At 41.0% G+C, this 18,634-nt stretch overlaps 1 protein-coding gene across 1 annotated transcript; it reads left to right on the plus strand.

Moving 5' to 3' along the window:
- Window positions 1-1,461: 1,461 nt before the first annotated feature.
- MUSTN1 (musculoskeletal, embryonic nuclear protein 1) lies at window positions 1,462-12,068 on the plus strand. The gene is made up of 3 exons (XM_060765887.2): window positions 1,462-1,749; window positions 8,884-9,004; window positions 11,577-12,068. The coding sequence occupies exons 1-3, from the start codon at window positions 1,741-1,743 to the stop codon at window positions 11,681-11,683; spliced, it is 237 nt and encodes a 78-aa protein (XP_060621870.1). The 5' UTR covers window positions 1,462-1,740; the 3' UTR covers window positions 11,684-12,068.
- Window positions 12,069-18,634: the final 6,566 nt, after the last annotated feature.

Genomic DNA, 18,634 nt, shown 5'->3' on the forward strand with positions numbered 1-18,634 from the left:
AATTTACCTGGAACAAATGATAGGTTAACCAGCCTATCATTTTCTAGATCCAGGGGATTTACATATAATGAAATTTAAAATGCTTTTAAAAAAATCTAGCCCTATAAGACCACAGCTTGGGTTCACAAAATACAGTGATTCCCCCAAATTCAACTTTTCCACACTTTGATTCCTATTCTTTTGCCAGTTTTCAATCCATAAGCCTTACTCAACTATCCCATGACTATTAAATCAATTGATGTGTCTTTACTGTGGGATCCCATACCAGGAGAATCCCCTACAAAAAATATTTCACTTGGCTTCTCAGGGAGAGGGAATAGCCATCTAGGACAGGTAGAAATCATCCATATTAGAAATACATGCGGCCAACAAGACATCTGTCTCATTGAGGTTGTTCCAAGTTGTTTTTCCTCATCCAAGTCCCTTCCTCACTTGTATTTATCTAAATAAACTGCAATTGGGGAAGGTAGTTCAATTTTAAAATGGTTGGGGATTTATTTTTATTTTTTTGCAAAAATTAATGAACATAGACAAAGTTAGGGTTTCTCTCCACTCGCTATGGAAACAGTATACTCAACCATACTGTCAATAAAATTATTATTATTATTATTATAACTTTATTTGTACCCCGCTAGCATCTCCCAAGGGATTCGATGCGGCTTACAACAGGCCGGAGCCCAACACAATACAACAATACAATACATAGCAAATAAAACAGTTAAAGTAGAAAACAATAACAGTAGCAGTACAACAGGACATTATTAAAAACTGAGCCGGCCAGGAGGAAGGTACAGGATTAAAAGTGCTGAAGTGTCGGAGGGATATGGGATTAAAATATAAGTGCAGTGTGCGGTGAGGGTGATCTTAACTCTACTAAAGTGCTTCTGGGCTTTGGTAGTGGGGTTCCTAATCTGAGAAGGCACATTGGAACAGCAATTGTTGTTGTTGTTGCTATTTTCTCCAATATGCATTTTTAATTTATTTATTTATTATGACATTTATATGCTGCCTTTCTCACCCTGAAGGGGACTCAGAGCAGCTTACAAGTAATATACAATACAATAAATAAAATAAATACAATATCTTCCTGGATCCCTCTCTTTACTCTGGTCCCAGAGTTGGGGGGAGGGGCATTTATATATTTCCCCAACATGTATTATCTTCATAAATTGCCCCAATATAATTTGTATATTTGTTCCAATATGCGTTATTTTAATAAATTGAGCCATATCTTCTCTGTGATTTCACAAGTTCCTACTGTGTTGGCATTATAAGGAAGACAGGGTTGGGAAGTCCTGCTGCCACTAGTGTTCCATTCTTCTCTGTCTCGTCATCAAGTTTTACATACTGCAGCCTACAAGCACCATCCGCAACACAAAGCGTTGCCCTTTAAATCTATAAATAAAGTCTCAGAGGGTTCCCTTGGAAGAAAGACTTTTTTAAGAGGAGAAGAGGGACAAGGTCTGCTGCTCCAGCTGTCTTCTTTTGTCACTTGTGCAGTTCTTCTCACTCCAGTCATACTCTTCGGTAAATGCTACAATCTCCAGTCACTGCTAAGAATAAACCTCTCAGCATCAAGGCTGTGTCAACCCCAAACACTTCAGGAACTAGATTGGGAAGATGACCCAGTAGAATGACCTCACGCAAGAGTCTATATAAGTTAGACTAAGCAGGCTACTGTGGAATTTGGATCTTAACGGAGGAGACTACTAGCTCGGTGCTTGTCTACGGGCTGCAGCCATGTCACAGGTATTAATCTTTCCCTTTTTCCATTTATTGCAATTACAACTCACGGTTTTGTCTATATCTGTAACACCAGTAGCCTTTGATTGTGAATTCAATGCAGGATGTATTTATGTATCCTGAGTTTCATTCTTCCCTTTTCATATTTTATCCCATGCAGTGCTGTCATCCTAGGTTTAGCAATTAATCTGTGCTGTGGAAAACATCCCTTGGTAGTAATTCTAAATCAAAGTATCAACAGCAGCACACCTATTGCTTCAACCTTGTTTTTTTTTTACTGGTATCAATGTACATGCATCCAAAATGTTTAATGTTATAGTCCCAATGTTTACCAACCTATGATTGTTCACTTGTAGAATAGTTCAGTTTTGTAAAAGTGTTGCTTCCTCTCTCTTGGGCTTCCCAGTTCTCAGATGTATATGCTGAACAGTCGGAATGACATGGAACATAATGGTCTCATCGTGTTGAGCACCAGAATAAAATTCACCTTTGAGCCAAAATATTTCGAATAACAATCTGAACAAATAGCTTCAACTGTTCAAATTTCTCCCACCTCCTTCCTTGGGCTCTCTCTTTCTTTCTCTCTCTCTGTTGGTAATATCCTAACATGGACTTAGAATGGAACTACGTCTCGCTTGAACAAATGCAGTTTTCTTCCTAACAGCTATATTACAGCTAGGAATAGAAGGTATTCTTGGGCCACAGAAGCTGTTCAGAAGCCTTTTGAAGAGACTATGTAGAGGAATTTGGTTCTGCTTTTTTTCTGCTTAAAGTAAATCATAGCTAAAGGCGATAGTGGAGCTCTTATAAACAAGCACTCTCTTTTCCTGTCACAGTTGCAGATAAATTGTAGGATAGATGGTTGTGCCTGCAGCCTAGGAATGTTTTCTTGGCAAAAACTCTGCCTGTGACTAAACTTGTCACTTCAATAATACTGGAAATAATGCTGCTCTCTGGCAGGAGTCATATTTTGGTCTTGATGCCAACAGGACTCTTGCCAATTACTACCCAATCTGACTATTGACTACTTTACTGGGTAGGTCTAGTGTCTTGGGGAGAAGAATCTGTTGGGAATCAGGAGCTGTTAGGCTCAAAATAACCCTCTCTGGGGATCAGTCCATAACAATATAGCAGAGTGCCAGATGCACAGTTCATAAGCAGCAGAAAATTACATCTAGTGAGCAAGAATTGTCTTCCATTCAACAGGATGGAACCGGATTGCAGATCCACAACTTCATAGGTTCTAAAAATAATATGTTTATTAAAGTCAAAAGAAATCCATTCTGGATAGGAAAGGTTCTTGGAGATAACTCGCTTCACTGAGCTATTTTCTGAGGATAAGGAGGAAAAATAATAAAATAGCTATATCTACTACATCTTGCCTGGACAATGGCAGGAGGCCTCCTCACTCTAGAGTAGACAAAAGAAGAAAGAATAGGCCAATGTGGAGAATTCTGACCACATGGCCTCACCAGGGCAATAAAAATACCTTTAAAGAGGAGGTTATTTTTTCCCTGAAGAGATCACATTGCTAAGTATTCAAAGGGGGAGGAGATAGTGATATGCAAAGATGAGTAAGACAACCCCCCCCCCTTCTAAGACCCTTCTTAAGATAAGCTTGCTTGAGGAAATTGGGGGAGGAATCCCTCACTCTAATCTATCTAGGCTAACTGCTCATTGAGAGCTGGAGACTTGTGCAGTCACGGATGAAACTCAACAGAATCAGGTGTGGACTAAGCCTACAAGTTGCCCTACTATATAGAGGATATTTGAAACCATCTTCATGGCGCAGCTGTCCATTCTGGCTTGCCATCTAACCAAGGAGATTAGCTCTGCCAGCTCAAATGACCAAACGCTGACTGATGATTGGAAAAAGTACCTCAAATGTAGCCACTCTTTTCTCCAGTAGAAGAGCATCATGTGTTTTTACAATGGCATATGGTAACATAAAGAATAATTTGTTATTTTAATTTTATTATAAATTCCGTTGGGATTCTTTAATTGAAAAGCAGCATTAAAATACTTTAATAAAGAAATGCACATTGTTTCTTCTCTAGCATGTGGTCTCACAGTATGACTACCTTATTCTGTGGCTACAAAATATACCACACAGTGTTTACTCAGTGGCTGCTTTCCAATTTTGGAAAATCATTGCACTTTCAGTTTTCATGTTCTTTGGCTGGCTGTGTTTCTTGGTTCCCGAGGGACCAGAAATGTTCTTTTTGTTCCCACCATGAACTGGAAGCAAAATATTCCCATGCATTCTTTAAATATGTAGATCCGTTCCTGTGTTCTACTTAACCTAAAGCGCTTTGGAATCTTTGTGCAAGCCATTTACCAACAGGATTATGCATATATGACAAACGATGTCAACTTCGAGAAAGAAGGACTTCAGCCATATTGATATTTTTGCCAAAACAGTATTACACTGGGCAGGCCCGTAGCCAGGATTTCGTTTCGGGGGGGGGGGGGGGGCTGAATTTTTTCAGGGGGGTTTCGGGGGGGCTGAGTTTTGGGGGGACTGAGTCTGAGTGAAAGAGGGTCTAGCCTAGCAAACCTTTTGTATCATTACCCCAATACCCCCATGCATATGGGATATATTGAGTATGGTGATCAGATCATGATATGAATAAACATAACAGTTTAAATAATGCACCAGTAAGGCCTTTTTGCGAACCACCATGAGAATTTCGGGGGGGGGGGGGCTGAAGCCCCCTGAGCCGCCCCCCCCCCCCCCCGAAATTCTCATGGTGGCTACATGCCTGACACTGGGCATTTTTATACTGAGGATGAAGACAGTCTCAAAGTGGAAGAAACCTAATAACACCCAAAGCAAACAAATGCTTTAGTGCTGTACTTCCAAAACTGGACAAACACATCGGTAAGGTTGTAAACAATATTTGAAGACTAGAGGAAAATAAATGAAAAGGGAGAAAATTTGTGTTTTTTCAGGTGCCTGTGAATCCAAAGGAAGTAAATCATCGCCCTAAAAACCTATTCTCAACTAGAAGCCCTTTGTATACTCCTTCTGAATCTTTGAATAGTCCCAAAGTACTGTTCAGGAGCCAGTGTGACACAGTGGTTTGAGTGTTAGACTGTGACTCTGGAGACTAGGGTTTGAATGCCTGCTCAGTCATGAAAATCCACAGAACGTCCTATGACAGGTTTGCCTGGAAATGAAGACACATGGCAATATTTCCACCTACTAATAGACACTCCATTTTCTTGCCTCCTCGGCCATGTAGTGGCCAAGTGAGGGCAAAGGACACTGAGACTCTTCTGGCTGGACTCTGACAGCTGGCATGTGATGGTGCACCTGCTGTCATCCTCCTGGCAACTTACTGGATCTCTTGGCAGACCCTCAAAAGTCTTAGGGATGAAGTCATCATCATGATGCATCTTGATGTATTGTGTTGTTTACTGTTATATTAATATTGTATACCATGTTATTAGGGTTTTAAATCGTATATCTTTGTCTGATTTTTATCTTTGTTGTAAACCGCGTTGAGTCGCCTGTTGGGCTGAGAAACTGCGGTATACAAGTAAAGTAAATAAATAATAAAATAAATCTTGCTGTGAGAACATAGCAGGATGATCCTTGGTTGTCCCCACCCTGCCCAGACCACATGCTGGTGAGGGCAAGGAAATTTTGAGTCAAGAGTGGGAAGACTTTCTTCATACTATGAGAACATCTTGAGAAACTGCAGCAGGGAGAAAATTGAGTCCATTATTCTTTCTCTCCTACAGGAACATGTTTTATGAAGAATCACACAGATGGAGATATGTTTCAATAGAATGTTTTATAAAAAATATTTAGACAGAGTTGCTTTTGGACAATCTATAATGATATTTAGGACAGGACAGGGCAATTGCTATCCCTATACTTTCTTGTCCTCTTTACTTAGAACACTACCATTAGTTTCAAAAAATCCTTTAAAGTATCATGAAGACCCTTGCCCCAAGCATCTTAAATTTGAACTTCATTGAGGTGGAGGAAGAGAGGGAGAAATAAAAGTTGGGTAAGAGTTTTAAAAGGTAGACTATATGTACATCTAATGGGCAAGTCACACACACTTGGGCTCAGAAAATCTTATGACAGGATCACCAAAATTCAGAAGCAATTTGAAGGCACACAACTACACGTTATTGCGTTTTCAGATTCCGGTAGAGAATGTGATGTATTCAAAGAGGATGGGTAGTTACAGAATTGGATTATGACTCCAAGAGAGCCAGGTTTCAATCCTCACTGGGGGACCTTGAGGAAGCCACATGCTCTCAGCCTTAAAGAAAGGCAGTGGCAATCTTCCTCTGAATAAATCCTGCCAATAAAACCCTAGAATTTAGTCATCATAGATTGGGGTGAACTTGAAGGCACAAACAACTATAACAACATAGGGTAAAAAAGAAAATTACTAATTTGGTTGGGGTGACTACATTCTTGTGATGCTTAGAAAAAATTGAATGAGAATATTTTGTCCCACTTTAAAATATTAAAATTCGAGGACATTCAATAAAATGTAAGTGTGGAAATTTCAGGACAGATGAAAGAATGAGTTAAACTGTGGCATATGCCATATGCTAATAATATAATATATAGTGTATATATACATATAATATTGATAATATTATAATGTAATACAATATAATACTAATATTTATTATAATTATATATTTTATATTACATGTAACATTACTAATAATATTACAGTATAATGGTATAGTACAATATAGTAATATATAATACTAATATTGTGCTATGGTAATAATATAATATATTGTATTTTCTTATTACTTGTAAGCCACTCTGAGTCCTCTTCAGGGCGAGAAGGGTGGCATATAAATGTTGTAAATAAATAAATAAGTCTTTTCTGACATATGGGAATCATAAGTGCTACAAATCCCCTTTGCATTTTGATTCAGACTAACATGACTATGGACCTTATCACATTGTGTTTTACTCTGTTTCTGAACCTCTTTGAACTTGGGTCCTATCACATGTTTGTGCCATTCAGTCAGTAATCCATTTGAATCCAACTGCAAAATGGAGCCCCAGGTGGCACAATGGGTAAAACCCTTGTGCCGGCAGGACTGAAGACAAACAGGCCGGAAGTTTGAATCCAGGGAGAGCACGGATGAGCACTCTCTGTCAGCTCCGGCTCCCATGCAGAGACATGAGAGAAGCCTCTCACAAGGATGGTAAAACATCAAAACATCCAGGCATCCCCTGGGCAACGTCCTTGCAGACAGTCAATTCTCTCACACCAGAAGCAACTTGCAGTTTCTCAAGTCACTCCTGGCATGAAAAAAATCTGCAAAATGTCTCCAAATCAGAGCAATTGTACATGGGATTCTATTTTTAAAATTTTAAAACATTCCTAAGGCATATTTGACATGTGATCAGAAAATCAGTGTGCATTCCATCAGCTAAAATTTTGTGAGAACAGTAGTTTAAGACTTCCACTGTGCAATATTAGAAAAAAAATAAAGAAGTGATGTAGGGAGCCATTTGATGGATTGGGAGGAATTAGCCTTCTGTGCTGCGATGTGCCATAGATAGCATGGCTGAGGGTTTGCTGAGTAAGGGCTTGGCTGGTGAAAAGCAACTCCCTCATCCGGAAGTAACAACTATTCAACCTGCTGGTTTTTATTTATCGTGTCGGGAGCAACCAGACATTTGTATTACATTTTTAACAAAGCAAACAAACAAACAGACAAAACACAAAGTTTGCAAGCTTGGTAGTTGATTAAATGTCCTTTGACCAGTATCTGGCCACTTGGAGTGCCTCTGGTGTTGCCGCAAGGAGGTCCTCCATTGTGCATGTAGCAGGGCTCAGGTTGCATTGCAGCAGGTGGTCAGTGGTTTGCTTTTCTCCACGCTCGCATGTCGTGGATTCCACTTTGTAGCCCCATTTCACCTGCTGGTGAAACACAAGAAGTTTCTGTTAAACAGGCTGTGGAAGATTTAACTGTACTTTCCTTTGTGGAACTGAGGGAGGAAAAGGCTCAGCTGAGAAGATCAGCAGGGCTTCCTGAGAAGAAGGTCACAACTGAGATCAGTTATGAAAGCAGCAATTAAGTTTGCTGGCTGCAACTTCTGTATCCACGTCTGGACCTTGGAACATGGTCTCTTGAGTACCTTTTGGAATTTGGACTGTTCCTGGGCTGCGACTCTTGATTTCTAGACATAACCTCATTGCTTGCCATTTTGGTATTTGATTTTGACTCCAGACTGGACACAAGTCCTTCTGTTTGTTCCTTTGTGTTCTATTTCTACCAGGAACTAATTGGTTCGACCTTGGACTGTAATACTCTCCTGTCTGTGTTTTGAGGTCAAGTTTCATGGTATGATAAGAGTCAAAGCTTAGTATTTTCTAAATCTAAGAATTGGGTGTGCTGGGGTCAGTATGCATTCCATGTGAATGCTGTATGCATTCAGTCCTAAAAGAATATGAAATGTGTACTGATATAAATGGAGTATAACTCAGTTTGAGGAAGTCCGATGGCTTTGAACTATGACCCTTTAAAAAAGTGATTATTAAAACTCAAGTTCCATTCATCTCAGTAAATGTACCAGTTAGCTCTGCATTCAACCTGGTAATTTATATTCATAGAATCATAGAGTTGGAAGAGACCTCATGGGCCATCCAGTCCAACCCCCTGCCAAGAAGCAGGAAAATTGCATTTGTGTGAGAAAAGTTATTGAACATAAACAGAAAATCTCCATATTGCATCTCCATATACTACCAGTGGTGGTGGACACAGTGAAGCCCCAGGACCACACTTTTGTGGTCTCCATACCCCTATTCAAGAATACTGTAAATTCTAGCTAATTTTTGCTCCCAAGTAAAAGAGAAATCCCTACAGAAGTGTAAAAAATGCCAAAGAAGCTGCAACAACACTGAATATCAATTATTTTCTGAAGGCCCTCTCAAAATGTTGAAATAAACTTGACTGAAATAAGGTTAATTGATTCTGCTACATTTGGGCATTTGTCAACTTTCGGTCAAATAACTGGATGGAATAGCTGAATATTTACAGAAGATCTGGTTATCTCTGTTGCAGCTGAAAGCTGATTTCAGTGTATGTTATTATACAAACTTCTCTCTATTTTTAATGGCCAATCAATGTATTTATTTATAGCCAGCTCCTGTGAAAAAGAAGCGCCCTCCAGTGAAAGAGGAAGATCTCAAAGGAGCTAGAGGAAAACTCTCTAGCAACCAGGAAATCAAATCCAAAACGTACCAAGTCATGAAGCAGTGTGGTGAGTGTGTACCACTATTCTGCTAGAAGTAGTAGTCATCTTTGAAATATAACTGTAGAATTTAATGTTATGAGAATCTCTGCCTGTGGCAGGAAGCCCTTTAAAATAGCAGGTCATCAAGCTCCCGGCTATGAGAAGCACATGTTTTCATAGTTTCTTTTTCTTTAAATCAGAAGCAGAGCATATGTGGCCCTCCAGCAGTTGTTGAACTACAGTTTTCAGCATCTCACCATGGGAGTTAATGGGAGATTCACTTCAATCAAACACGGAGAGGACCTCATTTGCCCCCAATCTGTTTTAACATGTGTTCAAGCAAAACTGGGACTTAAGTCTGCATACAAATGATACAATGTAACCTGTGGACCGACAGCTGTTTGAGCTCACATCTGAAATGTGCCTTGTATCATGAAGCATGTCACTTCTGCTTAGCTTTTCAGTCATAAGTGAAATTAAAATTACATGAGATAGGCTTTATTACAATTTAGGGTGCACCCTGGCGGTGCAGTGGGTTAAACCGCTGAGATGCTGAACTTGCTGACCAAAGGTCGCAGGTTTCAATCCGGGGAGCAGCATGAGTTCCCGCTGTTAGTCCCAGCTTCTGCCAACCTAGCACTTCGAAAACATGCAAATGTGAGTAGATCGATAGGTTCAGCTCCAGTGGGAAGGTAACGGTGCTCCATGCAGTCATGCTGGCCACATGACCCTGGAGGTGTCTACAGACAATGCTGACTCTTCGGCTTAGAAATGGAGATGAGTACCAACCCCCAGAGTAGGACACGACTGGACTTAATGTCAAGCGAAAACCTTTACCTTTACTACACTGTAGAATCAATGTAGTTTGACACCACTTTTAACTGCCATGGCTCAATGGTATAGAATCCTTGGATTTGTAGTTTGATGAGGCACTAGCACTCTTTTGCAGAGAAAGTTGAAGGCTTTGTAAAGCTACAAATCCCAGGGTTTCATAGCATTGAGTCTTAGCAGTTAAAGTAGAGTGGAATTGCATTAATTTGCCGGTGAGATGCACACTTACTCTGTCAGTGAGAAACATGTACCAAAGCTCCCAATTTTTTCATTGGTCTCTGGATTTATCAGCCAATGCAAGCATTTATAGTTGAAAAGGTGAATTTTATCCATATTTACATGGTGAGAGCCAGGGCCAGACATCAATTTTGAAAACAACAACAGCTCCTTGCCAAAGAGAACAAGGAAACACAACACAGGTCTTTCTTACGGATTTTTTCCTCCAGTGTTAACTTATTATCCCAACCTTTTCCTCTCTTGTTCTGGGCAGGAACTAGTGGATGTCCAATGTATTGTCAAAGGCTTTCATGGCCAGAATCACTGGGTTTTTCAGGCTGTATGACCATGTTCTAGAAGCATTCTCTCCTGACATTTCACCTGCATCAATGGCAGGCATCCTCAGAGGTTGCCATACATCAAGGGAAGTTGATGAGGAAACACAACATACAAACTATCTACAGACCCACTAAGAAAATCCAACAAATGCTACGTTCAGCAAAGGGCAAGAGGGATCCTCTCACTTCTGCAGGAGTCTACTGTGTACCATGCAGCTGTGGACAAGTCTACATAGGGACCCCCAAACGCAGCATTGCCCAAACACGAATCAAGGAACATGAAAGGCACTGCAAACTACTTCAACCAGAGAAGTCAGCTATAGCAGAGCACCTGATGAACCAACCGAGACACAGCATACTATTTGAGATCACAGAAATGCTGGACCACTCTAACAACTACCATGCCAGGCTTTTTCCTCCACAGAGAAGCCATCAAAATCCACAAGCATGTGGACAATTTCAACAGAAAGGAAGGCACAATGAAAATGAACAAAATTTGGCTACCAGTATTTAAAAATTCTAAAATTATAACTGTAGATAAAGAAGAACACTCTAACACAGGGGAACTCCAAACAAGAAACAATCAGGGACAGCTAATCACCTCTCAATGAAGGATTCCCCCAGTCAGTAGCAGGCTATACCTAAAAACTGTCAGGCCATCAAATGCTAATCAAGGTGGCCAATTGAAACATTCACACCTAGCTCCAACAGACAGGAGTTCTTTCTCCCACCCTGGACTTTCCAGAGATATATAAACCCAATTTTCCTAGTTTCTAACAGACCTCACAGCCTCTGAGGATGCCTGCCATAGATGCAGTCGAATGCTTCTGGAACATGGCCATACAGCCCGAAAGAATCTACAACCCAGTGATTCTGGCCATGAAAGCATTCGACAAGACATAGACGGCTAACTTTATTACCATGCCCTGAGCCTACTTTCTCTCTCATTTGTGAAAAATCTAAAGATCATAGGATAATTTTCTCAGAGAAAGAGCCTTCCAAAACAGAGAGGAAGGTGTCATTCATTGGGCTCTTTTTGAAATCCATCTTCCCCAACGAAGCCCCTGCATATGTGAAGAGCAGTTCCTTTTAAGCATAAGCTGTGGGTCGCTCAATGAGATGCATGTCCTGTATTCTGTTTCCCTGGACCACAGCTGCCACTGGGTGCAGATTGCTCTTGCTGAGGCATTAATTGACTCCTGTTCTTTTTCCAGAGCAATCTGGCGCTGCCGCACCATCCATATTCAGCCGAGACCGCACAGGAGGGGAAACGGTTTTTGACAAGCCCAAAGAAGAGCCTCCAAAGAGTGTCTTTGGGTGACGGCCAAGTTCAAGATCTGTGATGAATATTCACCACTTCCGTAATCTACCCACCCCCTTTTGCCTTCACATACACCAGTCTTATTACTGCACTGTGGACTTAATCCTTTTAATTACTAGTAATTAACACAAGAACTTGCATTGAAAAATGCTCCTTTTTTGTACACACTGAGAGACACATATACACATATTGTGGGATATATATTTTAATCCCTAGCTGCGGAGGATTCAAGTAGGCTGATGGCAATAGAAGGCAGGCTGGTAGTATAATGACCAACATTGTTACACACGTACATTTTCTTTAAATATATGTTCCAGAAGAGCATCCCAATCCCCGTTGTGTTGATAATTTGTGATTTCAATCAATAAAGGCACGTTGGTTTCGATTTTGGCTCAACACCTTTTCCCCCTGCAGAAAAATGCCCTCTTCTTGTACAACAACTTTTGCAGACAGAAAATTGAAGGCATTTCGATTTATGCCCAAGAGATTAATATGATGAAGACTGTTTACTATTTGCTGTTAATAGTGTTGTTCACAACAGCCAGTGGCTAGTTAATGACCGTTTAAATATAGTCCTTGATCCTTCCCAGAGTCAGTATTTCCATTCTGTGTTCCAGAAGAAAGATTTCTCCCTGAGGAAAAAACACACCCAGAGTAAGTCTTCTTTTGACTCACTGAACTTTGACCTCCATGGGAATAGTCATTTTGAAACAGTGGCAAGATGGAGGTTTATTGAATCTTCACTGCTGCAAATCATAAGGCAAGAGCGCTGTGATATTCCCTCTCCTTCAGGTTGATTTTGGAAGACTGCATAGTTAACACACTCAAGGGAAGCACACGCATAGTTATTTATTTATTTATTTATTTACGAAATGTATTTGCCACCCTTCTCACCCCGAAGAGGACTCAGAGCGGCTTACAAGTAAAAAGCAAATACAATATATTATATTATTACCATAGCACAATATTAATATTATATATTACATTGTACTATAACATTATACTGTAATATTATTAGTAATATTACATTTAATATAAAATATATAATTATAATATCATATTATTAGTAGTAGTATTGTATTGTATTGTTGTTGTTCATTCATTCAGTCGTCTCCGACTCTTTGTGACCTCATGGACCAGCCCACGCCAGAGCTCCCTGTCAGCCGTCACCACCCCCAGCTCCTTCAAGGTCAGTCCAGTCACTTCAAGGATGCCATCCATCCATCTTGCCCTTGGTCGGCCCCTCTACATTTTGCCTTCCACCTTCCCCAACATAATTGTCTTCTCCAGGCTTTGCTGTCTCCTCATGATATGGCCAAAGTACTTCAACTTTGTCTCTAGTATCTTTCCCTCCAGTGAGCAGTCGGGCTTTATTTCCTGGAGGATGGACTGGTTGGATCTTCTCGCAGTCCAAGGCACTCTCAGGACTTTCCTCCAACACCACAGTTCCAAAGCATCTATCTTCCTTCGCTCAGCCTTCCCTAAGGTCCAGCTCTCACACCCGTAGGTTACTACAGGGAATACCATGGCTTTGACTAGGTGGATCTGTTGCCAGTGTGATGTCTCTTTACTATTTTATCGAGACTGGACATTGCTCTCCTCCCAAGAAGTAAGCGTCTTCTGATTTCCTGGCCACAGTCTGCATCTGCAGTAATCTTTGCACCTAGAAATACAAAGTCTGTCACGGCCTCCACATTTTCTCCCTCTATTTCCCAGTTGTCAATCATTCTTGTTGCCATAATCTTGTTTGTTTTTTTTTTTTATGTTTGGCTGCAACCCAGCTTTTGCGCTTTCTTCTTTCACCTTGATTAGAAGGCTTCTCAGCTCCTCCTCGCTTTCGGCCATCAGAGTGGTGTCATCTGCATATCTGAGGTTTTTAATGTTTCTTCCAGCAATTTGTACCCCATCTTTGCATTCATCAAGCCCCGCACATCGCATGATGTGTTCTGCATACAAGTTAAAAAGGTTGGGTGAGAGGATGCAGCCTTGCCGTACGCCTTTCCCAATCTTGAACCAGTCTGTTGTTCTGTGGTCAGTTCTTACTGTTGCTACTTGGTCCTTGTACAGATTCCTCAGGAGAGAGACAAGGTGGCTTGGTATGCCCATTCCACCAAGAACTTGCCACAATTTATTATGATCCACACAGTCAAAGGCTTTAGAATAGTCAATGAAGCAGAAGTAGATGTTTTTCTGAAACTCCCTGCCTTTCTCCATTATCCAGCGGATATTGGCAATCTGGTCTCTCGTTCCTCTGCCTTTTCTAAACCCAGTTTGAACATCTGGCAACTCTCGCTCCATGTATTGCTGGAGTCTTCCTTGCAGGATCTTGAGCATTACCTTACTGGCATGAGAAATAAGGGCCACTGTACGGAAGTTGGAGCAGTCTTTCGCATTTCCCTTTTTTGGTATGGGGATATAAGTTGATTTTTTCCAGTCTGATGGCCATTCTTGTGTTTTCCATATTTGCTGGCAAATGGCATGCATCACCTTGACAGCATCATCTTTTAAGATTTTAAACAGTTCAGCTGGGATCCCATCATCTCCTGCTGCCTTCCAATGGCATACCGACATATCTCTGGTTGTACTGGTCCATTTAGTTTTCTTGGCAAGGATACTGGGGTGGTTTGCCATTGCCTTCCCCAGGGATCACGCTTGGTCTGACCTCTCTGCTACGACCGTCCGGTCTTGGGTGGCCCTTCACGGTTTCGCTCATGACATCATTGAGGTGCTCAAGCTCCAGTGCCACAACAAGGTGGTGATCCTTTGCTGGAATGTATTGTATTACATTGTAATATTATCAATATTATATGTATATACAATATATTATATTATATATTATATAGTTAGAACACTCAAAGGGAGCTAAGTAAACACTGGTGAAATTGTGTAGCATTAAGTCTTTAACCATTGGCTTTAGAACCAGGGCAAGTACAGAAATAGTACTGTGAAACCTTCCAATTTCCAAATAGTGTGTTTTTGTGTGTGTATAATTCAGCTTCAAACCCTTCATCCTGTTCTTCCAATTTTCTGTTAAACTTGAATAGCACCAAGATTGTTGTTATTCATTCAGTCATTTCCGACTCTTTGTGACCTCATGGACCAGCCCACACCAGAGCTCCCTATTGGCCGTCGCCACCAAGATACTTTTCCCAAAATGGACTCATGAGGCAGCTTGAATCTTATTTATTTATTTATTTATTTATTTCACCGTTTTGTATACCGAGCTTCTCAACCTCGTTGAGGGACTCAGCCCGGTTTACAGCCATAAAAACATATTAAAATATCATATATCACAAATTACACATCAACTTTAAAATACACTAAGTATAAAACTACAGTGGTCAGTCGTCCTATTAAGATGGATCTATATCCACTTCCACCCAGAGTCCTATGGTGTTGTCTCATTCCTCGAAGGCCTGACTCCACAGCCACGTCTTCACCCGTTTCCTAAATGTTAGGATGGATGGGGCGGTTCTGGCCTCCAGAGGGAGAGAGTTCCAGAGTTGCGGGGCCACCACCGAGAAGGCCCTGTCCCTTGTCCACACCAGGCGTGCTTGCGAGGCTGGTGGGACCGAGAGCAGGGCCTCTCCAGATGATCTTAGTAATCTTGATGGTTCGTAGGGGAGAATACGTTCGGAGAGGTAAACAGGGCCGGAGTCATTTAGGGATTTATAGGTCAACACCAGCACTTTGAATTGTGCTCGGAAGCTAATTGGCAGCCAGTGGAGCTGTCGTAACAGTGGAGTGGTCTGCTCCCTGTACCCAGCCCCCGTTAGTAATCTGGCTGCCGCGCGTTGGACTTGCTGCAGCTTCCAGGCAGTAATAATGGCAGGTAGCACATACTAGTCTCATTCCAGTTGTATCCCCAAGTTGCAACCTTTAGTTTTCTGTAGGCAGGTGAAGGGATGGCGGTCATGTCTATGGGGTGGGGAAAGTAACATACTTACAGCAAGGATACAATCTCTCTTTGGAGCAACACTTCGTCACTTACTACCACTTGTATGCAAGAGACATTTGCTGAAAAAAATACAGATGTACCACAGTATTGCCACCCTGAATTCTTCCAAAATACATGTCTCTTCCTCTGCACAATTATATAAATAGAAAAAGACATACTAACGAAACAAAGGAGTTGGTGTGATGTAATGACCTGAGTGCTGGACAAGGATTCTGTGAGACTAGGATTCAATCTCCCACTCAGCTGGGCAAATCACATTCTTTCATCCTTAGAGGAAGGCAACATAAAACCTCCTGTGAACAAATCCTGCTAAGAAAACTATAGGATAGAGTGATAAGAGTCAATGTGAAGGCACATAGTAATAACAATCAAAAGATGAAAGGGGGCTTGTATCCCCACATATGGTTTTGAATAAATACGACCCCCTTGAGGATTGGCCCTGTGCTTAGGGTGGAGGCCAGGGAAGTTTAAAATACACTGGGCACACTTTCTTTCTTCTCTTATATTACGGGAACTGGGGTGCGGGGTGAGCTCCCACTATTAGCCTGAGCTTCTGCCAACCTAGCAGTTCGAAAACATGCAAATGTGAGTAGATCAATAGGTACTGTTCCAGTGGGAAGGTAACAGTGCTCCATGCAGTCCTGCTGGCCACACAACTTTGGAGGCGTCTATGGACAATGCTGGCTCTTTGACTTAGAATGTAGATGTGCTCCAACCCCCCCCCCCCCCCCCAGAATTGGACCCAACTAGACTTAATGTCAAGGGGGAATCTTTATCTTTACTATTTATGTATTTAATTCATATCTTCCTTTGTCCCATATGGGACCTAAATCAGTGCACACTATAAGTTAAACTAATACAGCTAAAAAAAATCCAGAATACCTAAATTAAACTTAACTCATTGAAAGTAAGTAGTTTTGAATTATGTATAGTGTTCTTTAATTCAGGAATAAATGAAATGCGTCACTCCAGATGTTGCTATACAAAAAACCTATGATCTCTTACCACATTTGCTTCAATTCTTCCCAAAATAAATATTTGTATTCTCATTTCTGAGTGAGGAATAATGACAGTTTGACATCTCTGCAAGACACTCCTTAGCAAGGAAGGTTAGGCAGTGAAATTGCCAGCTAGAGAGCATGTTTCGGGGGTGAAAACTCTCTCCAGAAAGTGAGAGACTGCGAGATCAACCTATGCATCTTCCAAAATGCTGCTCCTTGCTTGGAGACCTCAGAAACTTTCGTGGTCAGAAGGCAGGTGGCGAGACCTTGGGATTAACATGAGGCTCAAGCTGCTTTCTTAATTAGATTTTAATTACCTAATTTACAATTGAAGAGAGATCTTCCAGCTGGTGGTGAGATCAATGCTTCAGCAAGTTTCACTTCTTTCTGTCAAGTGAAAAAATTACGGCTATTCACAAGATTTTAGTTTTAAAGTCAAACGAGTGTGGTAAAACAAAGTTAAAGATGAGTGAGGGGTGGCAATTTTGAAATATAAAAACTTCTCTTTTTTTGATGATGATGATGAATGTGCTTTATGAATATTGAAGTTGATTACAGAAAGTGAACAAACCTCTATGGGAATATGGAATTCCCATAGAGAGAGGTCTGTTCACTTTAAATGAAAGTAAGACTGAAAATAGCCAGATGGTGCTATTTGAGTTATAGAGACCTCATTGGGATTACTTTCTCAACTTTTTTAAAAAAAGAGGTTTCATTTTTATTCCTAGCCCTATAATTGTTGCATTTTTACATTGGGTTTGCTGAATAAGAGGACATCCACCAGAAAATGGCAAAAATGGTTGAATCAGAAATTCTACGGAAGTTGTTTGAAGAGGTTAGATTCATGAATCATTATATGCTAAAAACTGAAGATCAAGGAGGAGTTGAAGGAAAAATTGAAAAATGAGCTTGAACACATTGTAATAATAATGATAATAATAACAACAACAACAATAATAATAATTGTATTTATATCCTGATACCATCTCTATAGAGGGACTAAGGGCAGCTTACAAGCACTCCATATTGCCCCTTGTATTGGGAGACAGTGGCAGAGTATCACCATCGATTTTGACTAACGCTTCGTCTCAGATCTTTAGAGGACAGTGCTGGAAAGGTGTGAAACTCCAGATGTTCTTGGCCTGTAGTTCCTGGCCAGAGGTGATGAGAACAAAATCTGATAGGCCCATCCTTGCTGTAGTACACACACTAGTCCTTGTAGTCCACAGGCAAGAGCCCAGAAGGAGAAACTCTATGCCAATGGAGAGGAAGGGTAATAGAGCTGTTCTTAAATAAGTGGATTAAGTCTTAGAGAATGAATTTCATTAAATTAATGCTGTAGAGCAATGCTGCCCCTGATGTGCAGCGGAAAGTTGCTGCAAACTGTGAGAGAAATAAGGTTGAACACTTTGAAAGCCATTTACTGCATGGCTATCGGCCTCCTCCCAGTAGACTCAAATCAAGGAAATGTTTCCCCAGCAACAGCAAGGGTATCCCTCTGGGCAGCTAAATCAGGAAATCCCAACTGGATGCCCCACCCCCCACCCCTTGAGGGTCTGCCTCCAGGGACAAACCAAGAATGGGCAACCTAGAAGTCCCTGAACAGACTCAGAAGTGGAATTGGCAGATCAAAAGATAACCTGACAAAATGGCACTAACCTAGAAGAATCCTCCACCTTGTTCAACTGTGGAGCAGAACAAACACCTCCACACCTGTGTGCTTGTCCATAATGCCCTGCCTCATGTACAGAGGAAAAATTGTTTAAAGCTACAGACAATGTGGTTGCTGTTACCCGTTTTTGGTCTAAAATTATTTAGCCACTTGTGCTTCCTCTGTTGTATCAGTTTTATACTTATTTATGCAATGCTTTTGACATGAAATAAAATAATTAATTTTTTTACTTTATTTGCGTAATTGGCCTCTCCTATGCAACAAGCATAGGACCGGACTGACCTTGAAGGAGCTGGGGGTGGTGACGGCTGACAGGGAGC

The sequence above is a fragment of the Anolis sagrei genome, chromosome 2 (genome assembly GCF_037176765.1).
Source record: "Anolis sagrei isolate rAnoSag1 chromosome 2, rAnoSag1.mat, whole genome shotgun sequence".
NCBI lineage: Eukaryota > Metazoa > Chordata > Lepidosauria > Squamata > Dactyloidae > Anolis > Anolis sagrei.

Excerpts from the sequence above, each read along its gene's own strand:
- MUSTN1 (XM_060765887.2), top strand. Across the intron at positions 9,005-11,576 it reads CCAAGTCATGAAGCAGTGTG|AGCAATCTGGCGCTGCCGCA; the intron begins GTGAGTGTGTAC and ends TTCTTTTTCCAG.